This window comes from Microchirus variegatus (genome assembly GCF_963457635.1).
Source record: "Microchirus variegatus genome assembly, chromosome: 4".
Lineage (NCBI taxonomy): Eukaryota > Metazoa > Chordata > Actinopteri > Pleuronectiformes > Soleidae > Microchirus > Microchirus variegatus.
The window spans coordinates 835,025-854,839 of record NC_139805.1 but is presented as its reverse complement, the minus strand read 5'-3'; the positions used below and the strand labels follow the sequence as shown (position 1 = coordinate 854,839).

General features: G+C 43.6%; 1 protein-coding gene across 1 annotated transcript; it reads left to right on the top strand.

Annotated features, from left to right (window-relative positions):
- Positions 1-348: 348 nt before the first annotated feature.
- On the top strand, positions 349-13,858 carry LOC310926379 (RNA-binding protein 38-like; the record flags this gene model as incomplete). The annotated part of the gene is made up of 4 exons (XM_083888500.1): positions 349-709; positions 4,187-4,310; positions 5,942-5,996; positions 13,516-13,858. Exons 1-4 carry the CDS (start codon positions 497-499, stop codon positions 13,856-13,858), a joined length of 735 nt encoding a protein of 244 aa, XP_083744626.1. The 5' UTR covers positions 349-496.
- Between the last annotated feature and the right edge of the window lie 5,957 nt (positions 13,859-19,815).

The following is a 19,815-nucleotide window of genomic DNA, read 5'->3' as shown; positions in this document are numbered from 1 at the left end:
AAACTGCTGCTTATTAAACTTCATAAAGATGAATTGTGGTCAGTGATCACTTCTCCATGAGCGTCATTAAAACATGTGGCTTCTTCTTTTCTTTTTTCGCCGTTTCTTTGTGTGTCGTGACGGACAAAAGCAGGTGCAGCTCAGCTTCGGAGGGGGCGGGGCCAACGGGGAAAGCCGCTGCCCAAGTTGGCACTCATGGGCTACGCGGATTGGTCAATAGTTGGATGTGGGCGTGGCTATACACACGGCATATAAAAAGATGACCGAGGCGGCGGCAACAGTTACTCAGGGTTAGAACACAAGAGAGAGAGACACAGAGAGTGTGTGTGTGTGAGAGAGAGAGAGAGACACAGATGTCAGGAGGTTGTTAGCGGAGGAAAAGTGATGCTGGGACCGCGTTAAAGTAAAAGAGTGTCGTGTTTGTCCCTCAGTGTGTGTCCGTGTGTGTGTGTGTGTGTGCGTGTGCGCGCGTGTCGCTTCTCTCCACGGCTGACCAATGCTTCTGCATCAGTTCATGAACGGAGGTGTGGACGTCATGCATCCATCGCCGCTCCAGAAAGACACGACCTTCACCAAGATCTTCGTGGGCGGGTTACCGTACCACACCACCGACGCCTCCCTGAGGAAATACTTCGAGGCCTTCGGGGACATCGACGAGGCGGTGGTGATAACGGACAGACAGACCGGTAAATCACGAGGATACGGCTTTGTGAGTACTGACGAGTCTGTCACACACACACACACACACACACACACACTCATGCCATTCACAACTTCCTACATGACTAGTACACTTTTATTTGTCTTACTTCCGCTTAGTTTGTTATCTTTCTGTCTTTTCACATGTCGATGTCCAGGGGCGTTTCGAGAAAATTCGGGGTGGGGGGGGGGGGGTGTATGCTGGCATAAGTGTCAATTAAGTGAATGAATTAAACATTGAAATGCTTTTAAAAGCTAAAAAAATAAATAAATACATTAGACTACCGATGGGAATGTTAACTCACCGTTCTACTTTATTGGGTTCACAGGACACCAAATAATAAAGTGTCTTCTCTTCGTGGATTTTGTATTAACAAATCCGTTCCCTGGTTGAAATATAAAACGCAAGGTAGATCTGTATTAGCATTTTCTGAATTTTTGGGTGTCAAGTTGAGCATCTACACTCACTGGACACTCAGTAGGGAGAAGACCAGGTGTGCCTCTGTAGCCCATCTGCATCAAGGTGAGCTACTGTCAAGTGAGATGCCTTTTTATGATTTCAAACCAGCCTGCTCATTCTTCTTAGCCCTCCAACTTAAGCATGTTTTTGTTTTCTGTTTTTTTTTCAAACGGAGAACTTTCTTTGTAAAGATGGTTGTGAGTGAAAATCCCAGTGGACCAGCAGTTTCAGAAATACTCAGACCAGCTGGTCTGTCAACAAAATCAAGCAGACACGGATGCAAGTTAGTCTACTGATGGATCAGCAGTTCCATTTAATGTCATTACTGAGGAAACTGTATACAATTGGCCTTGGGTATTTTTACAGAATCCTGAAAAAAAAAATGTAATTCACAATTTATATGCACAGCCTGAGAATATCTGTCTGGGTCAGATGAGTTCACAGCAGCAGCAGAATGGCCCTGAAATTCAGAAAACTTGACCAGGGAGATTGTGGAAAAGGTCCAGAGCTCCCTGTGCTGACATTTGCATTCTCCCCTTCAGACAATTTAAATATCTGGACTTCAATGCATGTCTGAAAGCAGCTTAATGTACTCAGCCCATTTCAGGGGCCCCCTCTCAGCCGGGCAATTGTCTGCTTTTCCCGGCACAACCCCCACTGAGGCTTGTATTCACAGTTGCGCATCAGCATCTCTCAGTTTTTTTTTCCCCGGCTGTCTGTCTGTTATTTTAGCCTAATAAGGATGAGGGATCACACAAGTTGATGAGTAAATAAGAAGATTATATTTCAACATATGTCTGATGTCCTCAAACCTTCCAAAGAACCACCCCCCCCCCCCCGCCTCAGTCACCCCTTGTGTATTTTAAGTATTATTTACTGTAATATCTCCAACATTCATTTGCATATCACCAGTAAAGTGCTGACTTCTATGCGATAATATGTGAACTCTTTTAGAACATAATCCAGAAACAGGATAATTAGTAATGACAAACGACTGTGAAAGCACTAATAAATGACTTGATCTCAAACAAAGATAAAATAGGCTTTTGTGTTAAATCAACATTTGTTGTCCCTTTGTCACCAAGAGGGGGAGAAGGAACTATAAAACACAGCGCAAACATGTGTAGGTTAATTTATGACACACTGCTGTTGTGTGTGTGTGTTTACATCTTGCCCTCTTATGGTTGTGTTGGAGCAGTGAGGACCTTCACCTGTCCTCCATTATAACATCATTGTAGATTAGAAATATAACAACTTCCAAATTCCAAAATGAACGACTGGGACAAACATCATCGGTAATGTGGAAGAAAAGGTGATCTGGAACCTGTCGTCTGATTTCAGTCCAAGATGTAGAAGAGTGACATGAAGTACATTCATCTTAACTTGGTCATTTCCCATAACTGTAGTAATGCCTTATTTAAATCTTCATTAATATGCGACGTATCCTATTTCAGGCATATACACGCTGCTTTCCTCACTCACTCTGCTACAAAGAACAGAAGCAATGCAAGAAATGCAAATATTTACCAGAACTTTGAATGGACACATTCGGCACTAAAGTATTATCAGGCCAAAGAAGGAATGGAAAACTTGCGCGTGTGTGCGAGTTTACTTCTCATGCTAGAATTGCAAGACAATTGGTCACTGTGTTTACACACCAGCTCCCTAATTCAGCGGAAAGCTCTTCCATGAGTCCCGTTGGTATCAAACGGCTGCGTTCTGAGGCTGGTGTTTCAGGTTAAACAGGCTCAGGACCATGTGGGTGCTGCTGCACGGGAGAAAACCTTCTGCCGCGGCAGTGAAACGATCAGCTCTTTGTGTTCTTCATACGTTTTTTTTTTTGTGAGGCGTGAGGCAACCTGTGACTGTCTGTTTCTGAGTGTTCCAGTTGGATAGGTAGTCAGCAGTGGGGGAGGGAGGGAGGAGGGAGGGGGGGGGGGGGTTTGTCCCAGAGCTGAGCACACCTCTTTTTCTAAACTCACTTCAGAGGTGGATTAGTAGAACCCCCACAGCAAAGGCTCTTCACAGTGTAAACACCACCTCGTTCCTTCCTGTGTTCACAACACAAGGCCTGGAGTGGGCTTTGTTCCCAATCCTTCCACTATGGATAACTTTATAAAAAAAAGTCCTCTTAAACAATGCTTTGTTCACACACATCAAGGTTACTGAACCCTATGAGTTGGCAAGAACATGGTTAAAAAGCAGAAGGACTCGTCTAATGCCAGGAGGGAGAGAGGAGGGGCAGACTAATGCCAATCTCCTTAATATTTTGTCCCTAATTGGATAAGCTCCTTGTTGCTCCTTCCCAGATCCATATTTCAGCAGCTCTGCCCATGACTGAGTGGCAGTCAAGAGGCTGACTACTGCTGCTGTGGGCAGTTTTCAAAGCTTATCATTGTGCTTTGTTTGTAGTTTTAACTTCTTCTCCAAAGAAACAGAATGTGAACAGTGAAATGCCTGTAGGGAGAATTAATGAGACTCGACCGTCCCACCTTTTGTTTTATTATTTTCTTCTTTTTGGAGGGGTTACATGAATACATGAATATCCTTAACCACAATAATTGCAATTTGTTTGTTGATTTGTAAGTTTAAACAGGCACAACCTTTGTGCACATTTACTGAAAACTAGTAATATTACAAAGATCATTATTTACGTTACAATAAAATGTGAGTATGACATGTTTGTGTTTTTAGTAAACACTGTGAAGTGGAAAAACGTGTTTATCATAAACCATGAAGTCCTGGAATGATTGTAAGATGCTGGCTCCCCCTTCAGTACTTCATCCCAAGACGGACTTGTAAATGCTGTCTAGTTCGCCAGCAGACGTTCACTTGTAACATTAATGATTTTCTCCTTTGTGATTATTCTATTAATGGAAATTCGCTGCCACAAATAAACCAGTTTAATCCAATCCCCAGTCAGCAGCTGCAGACCTCCCTTCTTCTCTCCATTCTACAATACGAGATTGATTAATTATGGTCCTTTTTTTGCAAGAACATGTTGACGAGTGCGTCTCTGTTCCTCAGGTGACGATGACGGACCGAGGAGCAGCAGAGAGAGCCTGTAAAGACTCCAACCCCATCATCGACGGCAGGAAGGCCAACGTCAACCTGGCTTACCTGGGCGCTAAGCCTCGCAGCATACAGACAGGTGAGATATATATATGTTGTTTTTAAGCTTTATTTAAGTCGACTTCTTGGTTAAAATATGCTGTGTCCGTTAGTCATTGTCGCTGTAAGGAAGGTGTCTCTGCTTGCCCTGGTTAACCAACAAATGGTGTAATAAATTCCCATTCAAAATGTAGTTTGTGTCGTCATGGCCCTCAGGGCTAAAAGACAACGTTGTTTCTCATCAGTGTGTGTGTGTGTGTGTGTGAGACATGCAGTATTAAAACTGTAGTACGATAAGCGTTGATGTCCTTTGCCTTCACACTCTTGTCAAGTGAGTTCACACAATGATGTCTAAGTTTATCAGCTCTACACGACCCTGCTTTTGTCAGTTTAGCGCAAAGTGGATGTGATTTGCATTCTGTCAAGTGGCAGCAAACAGAGTTATTTTAAAATACAAAGAAGTATCCACAAAAAGTTTGATAAGTGATATCTATAAGGGCCGCACATAAAATGTATTTTTCTATCAGATATCCTAATTATTATTCTTTTATAACGATGAATGTACCCATAATAAATATTGAAAACGTGTCACTACTATTTTATTCAATCATCTTCTCTTACAAATAAGAATGAAAAAAACAAACAAATAGCACAGTCTTAACTGGTAATTTCTGTTTTACTGTCCAATATAATACTCTCCAAAATAATATTAAAGCTAGAACTTGTTCGATTCAAGTATGTGTTTGAAGATATGACGTATTTAGTTTGGTGGATGTTGCCAGAGGTGAAGAGCAGCGCTCAGAAGTGTGTATTTACCTTGGCCTGTCCTATTGAAATCATCCGCTGGATCAGAACTTGAAATGAAACACTTTCTGTGTCGCAGAACCCAGTTTTGTGTATCAAGATGTCACACATTTATAGTTTGGCAGAGACGAGCAAAACTCTTTAGCCGCCGTCTTGGCAAACCGCTCTGGGATACAAACTACCAGATTGTCAGATCTCTTAAATGTGAATCTACTAGTTATGACTGAATTAGTGAGAGGTATGATGATTTAAACTATACGAGTGTATGCAAAGCGAATCATTATCCACAATAGTAAAATTAGTTTAGTCGATGAATCGGTCGCTGAAAGAGGAAGTGACCCAATACGTTACTTGGGCACATCTGCGTCCACCAGCACTGCTTCTCTTCCACCAGTGCAGTTATTGTTGCTGTCAGAACTGAAGGCCTGACCCGTCACATTTTTGTTATTACTGGAATAGCCCTACCAATAAGTCTTTATTTATTTACCCAGCCATAACCAGCTATTTAAAAAAACAAGGCTCCAACAGGGACACGACTTTGCTTTAGAAAACCATGTTTTTTTTGTGTGTGTTAACAGATTGTTTTGTGTTGCATTTAACTTTTTTTTCTATGAATTTGATGATTTTTGACCTGCACTGGACTGATACTGATTCCAAATTCCATACTCTTAATATGCAGCAGCTTATATATTTACATATAAATAATACAGCTTCCTCTTTGTATGTTGTTTACAGTTGGATGTTACACACTTGAAGCTGTTGTTTGTGTGTGTGTCTCTGATGCTGACTCTGTGTATTGTTCTCCGTCCTCCTCTGTAAATGCAAATGTGTGTGTGTGTGTCTGACAGCCGGCCTCTTATCTTCCAGGCATATCCATCGGAGTGCAGCCCATTCACCCAGCACTCATCCAGAGGCAGTATGGGTAAGTGAGCGGGAGTGGGCGCTTGTTGTGTTCTCTTGTCTCACGCTCTGTGGGACACACCACGAGCCTACAATTTATTTGACAAACGGTGCCTCTGGAAAGTACATGTCAGTTTCTGTGACCGCGTTCAACTCCACAAGTCATCAGTTAGCATATTTGAGTCGAGGGAGATGGTTCACATGTTTGTGATAATGGAAGAGCATTCCAGCTGTGAATGTTTGACTCCCGTGTTAACTTTGCTCAGGGACTCTTCAACTCGTGTGCTCTGTTAATGAGGCCACATCCACACTGTTGCATTTTCATTAGCGTTAATTCTGCTTCAGCGACGCCTTCTGTCCTCGTCACCCTGGTCCTTTTTAAAGCCCTGAGTATGAAAAGCTTTGTTTACATTTGGTTTCAGTTTGTTTAACCTCATTGTTTCTTATTAACGCTCATCACTGTTGTTTCTCATGAGTAGAACTTTTCAGAAATGTAACAGCTGCAAAGGAGAGAATCCTCCTCGCTCATGTATACAGAGTAGTCCTGGATGTTCATCTGACACAGTTTTCACGTGTTATGATATACGTTTTCAGGACACATTCTCAATTGGACTTAAGCCCAATTTATACTTCTGCGTAAAGTGCTCTGCGTAGGCTACGTAGAGACTCTGCGTCGTCTCCGGGTGCACAAAATATTTTTTAAGTGTCCGTCACTCCGTCAAGGGACAACGGAGACGGCAAGAGCTGCGATTGGTCCTCAGGACAGGCCGAGTGAAGCTGCTCTGTGCCGGCTCACAGTGCGCTCCGGGCGTCCTGACAGAGGCGGAGCTGATCCCCGCTGATAACGCCGCTGCCGAACTATAAATACGTCATATCTTAACACACACAGCACATGTTTAGACTCTAAATGGCCAATTTCTCGCCTCAAATTATCTTATAACTGCTTTCCGTCACACAGAAAAGTGAGAAACGGGCGCTGTTTCAACAACAACAGACTTTCTCTCTCTTTCTTTCTCGTACGCCATTGCTCACTGTAGCCAGAAGCACAACAACCTTGCGCAGCGACCCCTACTGATCGGGCGGGAAATTGCAGCGAGTGTCCGTCACCACGACGCAGAAGTATAAATGCTCGAGGCGTCTCCGTGGTGACGCAGACGGATAACGCATACGCAGTCGGAGAAGTATAATGTGGCCTTTAGATCATGTTTTCGTTTTTGAAACTGTTCTAATGAAACCATAGCAGTATGGATGCAGCCTTAAATGGCTTCCTTTAAGAGGATGTGATGTAGAAACTGCCTTGGACAGAGCTGCCTGGCCATGGTCCACTGAGCAGCTAATGAGCATTACACTGCAGTAATGATCCTCTCACCCCACGCATACCTCCTGTCCACTGACCGTTCAGAGTTTACATACACGACCTCAGCTCTGTGTGGAGGAGTTAAATACTAGGAGAAGTCCAGTAAACTAGTCCATTCATATTCCAATTAGGACACTGGTGTCCTCCATGCATGTGCTACCACAGTGAGCATGGATAGTACAAGTTTTGAAATGTGAAGCTCAGTGCTGCAGTGATGCATGTGTCTGACAGGTGCTGGGTTGTGTTACAGCTCTTTACACTGTCCCTCCTTAAGCTTCCATGACCATCACCCCCAGAGCAGCACATAGAGCACCTGTCTGCCCAGCTCTGGCTTCCCTCCTTTGGGCGGGCGACAGACACAGACCTCCCTAAGATGCCAAGTAGCTTTTCTTTCAGCTGCCCCCAACCCCCTCGACAACACATGGTGTGAGGACGTGATGATCTGAAGAAGGATTTTCAGACCATGTCAGAGTGTTGTGTGTGTGTGTGTGTAGCGCTGGTTTGCTGGTTTGGACTTGCTAGTGTGTGTGTGTGTGTGTGTGTGCGTGTTTAGCTGTGGTCAGCAGATGCTGTAGACTGTGAGAGCTAGAGGGGGGAGGTCACTGAGGCCACGATCAGTTTTGATAGGGAGGACAGCAACCTGTCAGTATGCATGAAGATTCATCCACCCTCGCGCATCACACGTGCAGTCTTTAACCTCATGATAATTCTGCTTTTTTGAAGTGTGTTTGTATGACTTTGTTGAGCACACAGTCAACAAGCTGTGCACTTGCTTTTACTGAAAACGTGGCTGCCACTGGGAACACAAATGTTATTTTTAGCCAGTCCACTAAAGGGTTGCCTTCAAAGATGTATACCTGCTGTAGTCAACAATAGCTTCAGAATGTGTTTGCTGCTTTATCATGATGTTAGAAAGCTTTTCCTAACTGGAATCTGAAGTTTGTGTCTCCCTACCACAGTCCTTAGAGAGAATCTGTGATTGTATATGCAGGCACACGGGTGTTGTTGATCCACTATTGTCTCAAATATTAAGTGCAACTGTTTTATCTTGTGACTTTTGTGTTTGAAATCCTTTGTTTGGATTGACCACAGTGACACAAACTTGCCAAACCAGACCTCAGCTGAACAGCAGCACTTGTGTTTACCAGTAAACTAAAATGGTAGATTTTCTCTATGGACTGTGCAGGATACATTGACCAGTCTGTTCCTTGTGTCCCTGGTGACGGCCATGTTTTCAATAACGAGCATCTCTGTCTGACACTGGGTCTCGTAGATGGTGGATCTCTTGATTGAGTCGGTTCTGACCACGTGTTGGTTACCGCCATATAAACACCCTTCAAAAAACCTCAACTATCCCTTTTTTATCTTGCCTGAGACAGACATAGAAAACCGACACCTTTGAGAGTGGGAGTGGGAAGGGAAGGGGGGGGTTCAAAAGAGAGGATTGAGGGGGCAGGGTGTGTTTAGGGACTAATGCTTAATGAGGCAGTTTGCTCCCTAGGAAACACCTTCAGGTGTCAAACAACACGTTTTTTTCCATCCTATCAAGTCTTCTGAAACAAAGGAGAATATCATGTCCTCATGCAAGTATTAAAAAGAGCATGCGTGTGGATTATACATGTTATTTTATATATATACATATATATACATATATTCACTTTCCCTTCAGGTGCCATTGTTAACCACCCGGTCCAGTCCTCCCTCATTTCACACTTTGTGAGTCATGCACTGAAGGTCACTCGTGTTATCGCGCAGAAATATTTAGCTGCTCGGTGTGGTATCACCCAGGCTTTTCACATTAACTCATTATGTGGCCTTCATTAGTGATTAGTACTCCAGCCTGGTTTGTTATGTTCTAAGGCTCACTGGCATCTGTGTGTTTATATGAGCAGTAGGGATGCAACGGTATTCGGTATTTTACCGAACCGTTCGGTTCAACGCACAACAGCAAACTACGGTATTTCGGTACGTTCCGCCCCGTCACAAAACGTTATCAATACTTCAGACTGGATCCACTCAAGCACGGAGACACGAGCGCAGCGCTGCACTCAGTGCCATGAGCTGCTCACGCCGCAGAAACAAAGGCGAGTGAACAAGACTCGAGTATGAAGAGACACCGTCTTTGTTTTAGTCCGTTTAAGTGTGGGATTATTTTGGATTGAGCGCAAACTATGATGAGAATGAGAAAAGGACTGTCGACAAACAAACCACGGTGTGCAAGAATGATGTCGCAAGCTTAGGTTATGAGCCGCAGTGAAGTTAGTTTTAAGTTGGATGTTGAAAGACATGATTCGCTCCAGGTAAACGTCTTCTTCGCATCACATTCACCTACAGTGTGACTCTGAGCAAGACTCTCACTTATGTTGTCATCACCGTCTCTTTCAGTGTATTTGTAGCTGTAGTTTCTATGAGTGGGTTAAAATGTTGTTTATTTGTATGGGATAGCAACTAAACTTTATGTTGAATTTGTGTGGTTTTATGTTTGCTGTTAATTTGATCTGATAGTGCACTATTGTTTAAATAAAGTTTGTGGTTTGATTATATCTGTGCTTTTAATTGTTTTTACAATGCAATATTACCTTTGCTAGTCTGAGTAGTTTTATATTGATATCTAAACCATACAGATACCGTGATGCATACAGAACCGTGGGAAAACTGTACCGTTGCATCCCTAATGGGAATATACAGTTTTTTCTGGTTAGCACATCTCTACAGTGTTGAAAACCTGCCATCCACACAGTGACACTATGTCATACACGCACCGACTGGCCGTCAGCACGAATCCAGCTCAATTATAACCCTTTGTAGCGGTCATATACCCACCAATGCCATTGTCCAGCAGTCAACTTGACATCTGGCATCAGTTCGCCCTGGAAGCACATTTGTGTCCCTAACTTAGTCCTCATATCATATAACCGCATATAACTTTGCTTTAAAAGAAAAAACAAAATTCTCCTTTTGCCTCATACAAGCTCTTACACAGAAATGCTTTGTCCCTCGACTCCCTTTCTCCTCATGGCATTTGCATTATTTACATTCGATTTACACAAGGTCACTTGATTTTGAACCCAGATTACAGCACAAAGATGCCTGTGGCGACACTGCCAAGGCCACAGAGATGGCAGAGTGAAAGCACATGTGCCCCCACAACATTAATGTATGGTCATCTTTTGAAAGCTGTGGGTGAGGGTGAATGCCTCTTTGTGAGTAGCTGTGCAAGGGCAAAATGTAGGTTGAGCCCTTGAGGGGGGGGGGGGGTTGCCTTCATTTGCGTATGATCCACTTTTGTTTGTTTCTATAATATTGAATATTGTCTTTACACCACAGCAAATGTGTCACATTCCCTTTATTTATTTACGCAGCTCACACCATCCAACATACACAAGCTGAACTGCACAAACACCGTTGAGTGGTAATACTGCTTATGATTTTTGTCCGCCCTCCTTGATGTGACCACACATGGACGTTCATATGTCTCAAGTAGGACTGTCTTAGTTCTGTAAAATTGCAGGTTTTTCTAGACCCAGATTTTCTTTGAACACAACCTTGTCTTGACCTTGATGACACTTCAGGACCTTGAGTTTTTATCCCTGACATTAATCACTGCTGTCCCTGCTGCCAGCTGACCCATGTGCCCCAGCAGAGGATCAGAAGACGACCACAGTACAAGACTAGTCCTGGGGAGGAGGTTTGACAGGACATGTCCTTCTGTCCTTCACGCTCCTCCTCTTCCTCCTCCTCCTCCTCCTCCTCCTCCCTCAGCCTCTCACACCAAGGTGCCAGTGATGGCTTGAGAGTGCAGTGCAGTGTGCTGTGATGGACTGAAGTGGCTTTTTTATCATTTCCCTCTTGTGTGATATGAACCAAAGAGGTTATTCTGGTTGCAGTGTGACTCTTTCCCTATTATGGCATGGTTTGTGTTTGCAGTGTTAACTGGTGTGTGTGTGGGTGTGTGTGTTGGGGGAGGGAGAGAACTAGGGAGTGTGTGTGGTGTGATAACATCCTTATCCATGCATGCTTCCAGATTTTGCTTTGTTGACTTCATGACTGCCTCTCATTACCGATCCTGTTATAACGGACTGAATCAGTGTTTGGGGGGGGGGGGCTAGGGGGCTAAGACCCAAATTCAAATACAGTCCATGAAAAGACTTAAATCAGCACTGAGATGCAGCTGAAGAGTCGATGTGATGCTTTGTTTTAACTGTCTTGTCTTTGGCTACAACCATCCACACTACGTTTTTGTTTAGAAATGTGTACGTTTTGCGGAAACACTATTCTCAACGTCAAAAGTGTGAAAACGCTACTGGCTCCGCTTTTGTTTGAAAAACTCTGGGGCTGCCTTTTAGATGGGACATGTAAAAAAAAAAAAATGGGAACCCTTGGAAAACTTAACCTGCATTTGCTTCCTGAATGGTTCTTATCAACCACAACTTTGACTGTGAACAGAAAGCTTACTTTCATATTCACCTCCTCACACAAATCCTCACTTTTAGTACTTCCTGAAACGACTGCAGAGGAGAGAACCATCCTCCTGTTTACACCAGCATGTGCATGATCAGTATTACCTGAATGATCATGTGATGCACATTTCCAGGTGTGTTATTACTCCTGAGACAGAGCTGCAAATGTAGAAGTATGGATGTAGCCTTAGTGTGTGCGTGTGTGTGTGCGTGTGCGTGTGTGCGTGTGCGTGCGTGTGTGTTCTTGTACTTGTACTTGCGGCATACTGAGGACCAGTGAGAGTTTTTAACCAACAAAGTGAGGTCATTTTTACGGAGTGAGGACATTTTGGCCGGTCCTCACTTTGTTTTTATTGAAATAACTTCCTTAGGTCGTAAACATGCTATACTCAATTTGTCAAAAAAAAATCATATTTTGGACAACATAGGACGTTTTTGTCAAAAAAAAATTTCAAATGTTGGGTCAATTTTTTTTTTCAAATGTTGGGTCAATTTTTTTTTTTCAAATTTTGGTCAATTTTTTTTTTCAAATTTTGGTAAAAAAAAAATTCAAATTTTGGTAAAAAAAAAATTCAAATTTTGGTCAAATTTTTTTTCAAATGTTGGGTCAAATTATTTTTTCATATTTTGGGACAATTAAAAAAAAAAAAAAAAATCGAAAAAAAATTTCCGGCCCTTTCGGCTCTGGGGCTCCACCTGCAGACATTTTATGATACTGCAACCAGAAGTTCTTTGTAGATGTCATTCATGAAGTAGATATTTGTAATTATGTTGATTTATAAAGTGGAAATGCTGGTCCTCAGTATGCAGTAAGTACAAGAGTGTGTGTGTGTGTGTAGATGTTTTTCACACAAAAGCCTCTCAAAAAGCAGTCAGTTGTTGCATCACCCTTTTTGTTGAATAGGGACTTTTCTCCCCCCCCTCCCCCCCAAACCCATGACAGTATCTCTCCTGAGATACGTCAGGCCAGACATAAACAAAAAAAAAAGACCAGGCAAAAGTCCTCTTCACTAAACCCTGTCTTATATGGATGAAGTGGCAAAGCAAAAACAGACAAAGAAGGAGAGACGTTGCAGTCCCCAGACCCCCCCCCCCCCCGCTCTAATCATCTACATCTGAGAGGTGACCCATGAGGCCCCAACGAGCCTCCCCCGCCACCATTACCTCCTTCCCCCCAGTTAGTTATCATCACCTGTGATAATCTGAGTGAGACTTCCACAGCAAATGAGAACAGGGAGATGGGAACTTCTGTTCTGCCTTTGTGTACTTCGAGTGTGTGTGTGTGTGTGTGTGTGTGTGTGTGTGTGTGCGTGTGCGTGTATTCCCAGCAGGTGAAGAGCAGCAGCTGTTAAAACACTCTGTCGATGCCTGAGCTTGAAAACCTGCCAGTAACGGCTGACTATCGTTCAACCCCCCCTTGTCCTCTCCCGTCTACTTCAGCAGCCTTAACCAACAGGTTCTGTAGGTTTCACTAACTGACACAGACTGAGGGCTGAGTCACCTTCCCCTCCTGACCTCCTCCTCTGCCTCTCATCTGCTGTTTAGTCTTTAATAACCGTGGATGAGTGAGAACATTTCCAAGTTCACACCTACAGAGAGTTTATATTCCCAACAAGCTTTCCCTTAGGGAGCAATGTAAACAAAGAGAAGCCAGGACCTGGGATTTCTCTGTGTGACTGCAGTCTAACCTCTCATCTCTGTTTGGTCTTTGTGTCTATGTGCAGGTTGGCCCAGCCATACGTTTACCCACAAGCCTTTGTGCAGCCCAGCTTGGTGCTGCCCACTCAGGTTTCCACCTCCGTCAGCAGCAGCCCCTACCTGGACTACAGCGCCGCCTACAGCCAGTACGCCCAGGCTGCCTATGAGCAGCAGTATCCGTACTCCGCCTCCCCAGCTGGCTTCCTAGGCTACAGCTACACCGCCAGTCCCACGGTCTCCGCTGGCCCGGCCGCCGCCGCCACTGCTCCGTCTACTGTCCACCCAGCCCTCCCCTCTGCCGCTGGCCCAGCTGCCGCCTACCTGCACTACGCCCCACAGCACCACATCCAGCCAGACCGTATGCAGTGAGCCTGAGCTTGACACTTGAAAGAGAGAGAGGGTGGTTCAGGTGGAGGAGGAGGAGGAAGTGGAGGAGATTGGGGGGGTTGTGGTCGCTGACCTTTTGAACGGACGATGGTGAAACACCTGACGGGATGACCCAGCTGTCATCAACAGGGGGGTTTCGGGAAGAAAAGGGTAGGACTATTGCACTATACGATCAGGAAGAGCCCCGTGCTCATTGGTTAAAGGGTTAAACAAAAAAAGTGGTGGGTGGGATTTGAGGACTGTCGAGGTTCAGGTTGGGAAGCTCAACAGCATAAAGTATATGGTTGCTTCCAAGGGCTTCCAGGAGCTGACACTTCATTTTTAATTATTATTATTATTATTATTATTATTATTTTTATTGCCCTTTATTATTGTATTAATGTCATTGTCATAATTTGTTTTGTTTATACACAATGTTATCATAGGTTGTGGCTCAGTCAGTGGAAGTTAAGTGTGTCCATGGTACATATTGCTGTTGTGACAGCTGTCTGGGACACGTAGCACCTCTTTCCTGCCGACGACACGGTGTGTTGGACGGATATGAAGGGCACGGATGTGGATGGAGGTGCAGAGTGGTGACTCTGGGTACTACACGACCACGTCCTCACCCCCGGTGCTATCCACAGTGAGGTAGAGCACGTCTGCCACATGAGTAAAAACCTACAGCGTTCATTGCCATGCAGAAGGACGGCAAGAGATTTCACCTCAAGGAAAAAAAAAAAAATTCAAAGTATGAGACTGTGGCAGCGCCATTGGATTGTGAATGTGATGTCAGGACTACATTTTTTTATATATATATCATTTCTAATTAAAGAGGCCTTAATAAAGAGAAACCTTTTGAATCTCTTGATTCTTCCAGCTCCATCACTGAACCAAATACAAAAAGCCCCTCGTAACTGGTCAGACTGTGTCAACAGTCGATGACGTCAATCATACTTTTACTTGGGTTTTGATCATTTCAGATGGATGTAGATAATCACATGCAGTACGTTGGTGATGGAGACCAAGAGCGCTGTGTATCCAGGTTGAACGGTAGCTGAACACTGAGCTCAAACACCAGTGGATTTCTTCTTTTCTCACTGTTGCTCTCTAAAGGACTTTCATGTACAGCATTTTAAAATGTTTTCATTCATCCAGTACATTCACAATATTTATATGTAAGTATTTATAATAGGTACTAGGTTAAAATAACTTCTTTCTTTTTTTTTTTTCTTTTTTTTTTACAATGACCGTAGCTGAGGCATTGATGTAATTTAACCTGCAGACCCACAGGTGTTGATTTTGACCTGTTCTGTCACAATATCAGTGGATTTGCCCGGCTGCACAAAACTAGAATAGATGTTCATTTGACTGTTTGCATCAGCAATTAAAATGTCTTTTACAGTCCCTTGAAAATAAGCCATACCAAAAAAAACAAATAAAAATAAAGAATTTGTACAGAAACACGCCTTGTGTGTTCTTTGAATGATGTTGACACTCAGTATCGGTCCAATATTGGTCATAACCACAAAATAAAATGAATCACCATGCACATCCACCACAGCGGTCATGTGATTACAACTATTTCTCAATGTTATACATAAGATATTTGAGTCATGTTGTGGTTTATCTGTTTTTGCTGGTAAATGCAGTAACACAAATGTGACACAGCTTGTATATTTGGTTTTAAAAGACTATCAGACTGATATTTGTACTTAAAGGCTGTGATATCAGAGTTAGACAAGATGCTTGAGACGTTGGGTCAGTTGTTCCGTCGGTTCCCATCAACATGTTGACGTTCCGCCCCATGAGAACTCTCTAGTCACTGTTACATGAGCACTCGGTGCTCATCGGTGGAACCACACCCGTCTTCAAACGCAGCCTTTATTTTTTTATCTCGACTCAACACCTGTGCATTTCTGTGACTCAGTCGGATTCGGGAGAATCTGTCCACAGACACACACACACTAACCCTAACCCTTCACCCACCTCCACCACCTCTGTGGAATTAAAGATCTAGTGTGTAAGATTGTGAAAGAATTTCCATTTGGCAACAACATTGGATACAAAGTGATTATGCATCGTCTTGTTGGACAACTATTCTACAGTAGCCCACAGTGGACAAACTAAATGCATGAAGTCTATCATATGTTCTCCCAGTGCCGGCCCTAGGCAGAATTTGATCGGGGGGACCCCCATCCCACCACCTCAGAGTAGCCAGTACTTGACTATTATTGACACTAATGTAACACTATACATTGTTCTTACTCTTGTTTTGGACAGTAAGGACATTAAAATGACACAGGTGTCCTGGTATTAATTTGAATTTTTGTATTTAAAGTGAAGCACTCAGTGATGTGATTCTGAACTTGAATTAATAAGTGTTTTTTTAAAACTTAGAACAGATGGAAAATCCTCAACTTCAAAAAACAACAACAAAATAACCTCAGCCCAACCCTATTAAGACATGTAAATACAGTATATATAAAGATATAACAATGTCTATAATATGATCAAATGTTGTTTTTCCACACACTTATTGCAGCTGCTTAGTTTCCTTATGCCTTGGGCGGTTGTGGAATCTCCTAAAAAGCTTTGAAGGAAAATGTGAGGTGTGGAATAATCAGCTGCAACATGCAACACTTCACATGAAGTTGTCACTACAGTTGGTGTCTCAAGACCACATTTTATCTGGATGACACACAGAGAGACTCACAAGTATAAACAACCAGAGAGAGAGAGAGAGAGCACAGTCCAGTTCAAATGAAACTGCTTAAGTTATTTGTGTGTACAGGTCTGTTTTATTACTGTGTCACTGTGTGTGTACATACTGGAAAAAACTGAGGGGCAGAGGCTGAAGACCCTGTGGGGTGAACTGGTTCACTTATTGAAAGTGCGTGTGCTTGTTATCAAGGCAGTGTGTGCTGCTGCATCCTGCTCTGTAGAGGCCCAGACCTTTATCAAGCCACAACACCACCACCTGCCAGCGGGGCTGGGTGTTCCCTTGGCCGACATGTGCATTTACTCTCTCTCTCTCTCTGAGAGTTTGGTTTTGAAACCCCGTTAAAAACAGAGCTACAAGTATTTCTTCCTCGTCGTCTAACAAGCTCAGCCAGCTCTTGTTTACCAGCAGCCTTCTCTACTTTGTGCTTACGTCAGCTCCTCAGATGTGTCACTTCTAAACCCCACTTAGCCCCAGAGAACGCAACACACAGGCTAACACAAAAACACAGCCATTATCTTTCTGTTCTTCCTCAGTGTGTAATCTATTCACTCCGTCATGATTTACAACATGGCCGTGGTTCGGTGCATGTGTGTCTGTGGTGCTTTGTTTTGACAGAAGTACATTCAGGTCTCATTTACTCTTGCAATTACATGAACACGCTGTTCTTTTACCCAACGCATTTGTGCACTGATCATTTCTACTGAGGTTTTCTCAGTTGCCAGGGGTGTAAAAATAAAGACTCAGTGTCAGGACTTTCATTTGGTTTAGCTCGTACCTCAAAACAAATGTGCAGTACTGCTTCCATTACATTAAATCAGTTGCCAAAATAAAAGCAGTACTTCCACACTCTGACCTGGTAAAGGTTATTAAAGGTTAATTAAAATCAACTTTTTGATCTTTTAGTACTTATATTTGGGACTCAGTGGGCCATACCAGTCCCCAAAATGTGAAAAAACAAGACTCAGTCATGTTTTAGTGGTTCCACTTTGTGTAAGTATAGGCGATAAAACATGCAATGTTTACACCTCCCGACCAAGTGACGACAGTGCGGACATTTCACCGTGAATGTTGGCACCCCGCCAGGCAGAGTACTTCACAGAGTACTTCACATAGTACTTCACAGAGTACTTCACAGAGTACTTTAGAGAGTACTTTACAGAGTACTGCACAGAGTACTTCACAGCTCCACCGTAGCTCCCCCTTGTCCCTGTGAAATACGAGAGTGCAGGCGAGGGAGGAAGAGTGGCTGCACAGCGGAGCACAGTGTTTTACACAAACTTCCAGCCTCAGAAGATTTTTGTGTCCAGTGGATGTATTTTATTTATGAAAAAAATGTTCACAAGCTTCACAAGCCCTTTGTTGTTGATCGCATGTGTAAATTCCTATGCTGGAGGGACACCTTGAACGCACCAGTTACGTGCCTGCGGTTAGCGAGTGACGTGTGGTGTTTCAATCAGGCTTTGGGCCTTTATCTCAAATGAAGACCAATGTTAATGCTTCAGCAGTTTTTGGACAATGCTAGTTTCCAACTTTGTGGCAACAGCTCTTTTCTATTCCAACATGGCGGTGCACAAAGCAAGGACTAGAACGACATGGTTTGACAAGTTTGGTGTGGAAGAAGTTGAGTGGCCTTAACCCCGTCAAGCACCTTTGGGGTGAATTAGAACAGAGATTGTGAGCCAGGACTTTCCTCAAAACACTGCCTGACCTCATTAATGCTCTACGGAATGAATGGGCACAAATTCCCGTTGCATTTCAGGAAAGTCTTCCAAGAAGTGTGGAAGCCGTAAAAGCTGCAAAAGGGGGACCAACTCCATATTAAAGTACTGTAAATGTACAGTCCCTGGTGTAATGTCAGACACCTCATGCATGCGGTGGTTAAATCTTTGTGCTCATGTGGACAATTTGCCCGCCAGGTGTGTTGTTATGCTCATGAGTACAATTTGCACAAATCTGATTCAATTACTGTATTTACAGAAAACAAAGGAGAAGATAATATGTTCTGTTTCCGTGTGGATACGACCAAAGACTTGCCATGAAGTGGACACATTGTGTGTGTGTTCTGAACTCTGAACCTTGTCTCTGATTCTCATTTATTGTTTAATCACTCAGTCACATGACAGTGAACGCTGGGCTCTGTGTCTTTTGTTTTTTTTCTTCCTCTTTTCCTTGTAAAGGCCCCAAATCTTCTGACCTCAACTACTTGACTTCAAGCACAAACTCATACGGCCTTGGTGTGTTTGTATTTTACAAGAACCTTGATATGAACCATGCAGTGTTAGAAAAGAGGTGGCCAGAGGACAGGTTGCAGTTTTTACGAGTGGATCATGTCAGATTTTTAAACACCCTTATATTCAGCAGAGATGATGTCTGTGCTGTTTCTAATGGTTGTTAGTGCCTCAGCTCTGGTCGCTTTGTTCATTGGGCCAGTGTTTATCTCCCTCTGCTTTATTTGTGATCTCACTCTCACATTTATTTGCTCAACTTTTCTGCTTGTCACTTGTGCTGCTACCCCCCCCCCTCTCCCCCCCCTTCTCTATCCTGGTTCTTCTCTCATTCCATTGTTTCTCTCTCTCTCTCTTCCTAACATCTTTGTTTTCCTCTGATCTTTTCATTCTCACATGTTCCCTATGAATCACACCAATGAGGAGCAGAAACAGAGCTGTGTGTCATGTCAGGTCCAGCTGACCTGTCACCAGAAGACCTCTCTCTCTCTCTCTCTCCCTCTCTCTCTCTCCCTCTGTCACTCTCTCTCTCTCTCTCTCTCTCTCTGTCACTTTCACGTGAACATACAAAAAAGGTTCAGTCAAATCTCACTCTCCACGTGATTCTCACTCTGTTGTCAGAAGGGCCTTAAGCCCAATTTATACTCCTGCGTAAAGTGCTCTGCGTAGGTTACGCAGAGTCCTCTGCGTCGACGCAGAACCTGTTGTAGAGTCTCTGCGTCGTCTCCGTCTGCAAGAAATATTTTTTAAGTGTCCGTCACTCCGTCAAAGGACAACGGAGACAGCAAGAGCTGCGATTGGTCCTCAGGACAGGCTGAGCGAAGCTGCTCTGTGCCGACTCACAGTGAGCACCGAGCGTCCACAGAGGCGGAGCCGATCCCCGCCGATAACGCCGCTGCCAAACTATAAATACGTCATATCTTAACACACACAGCACATGTTTAGACTCTAAATGGCCAATTTCTCGACTCAAATGATCTTAAAACTGCGTTCCGTCACACAGAAAAGTG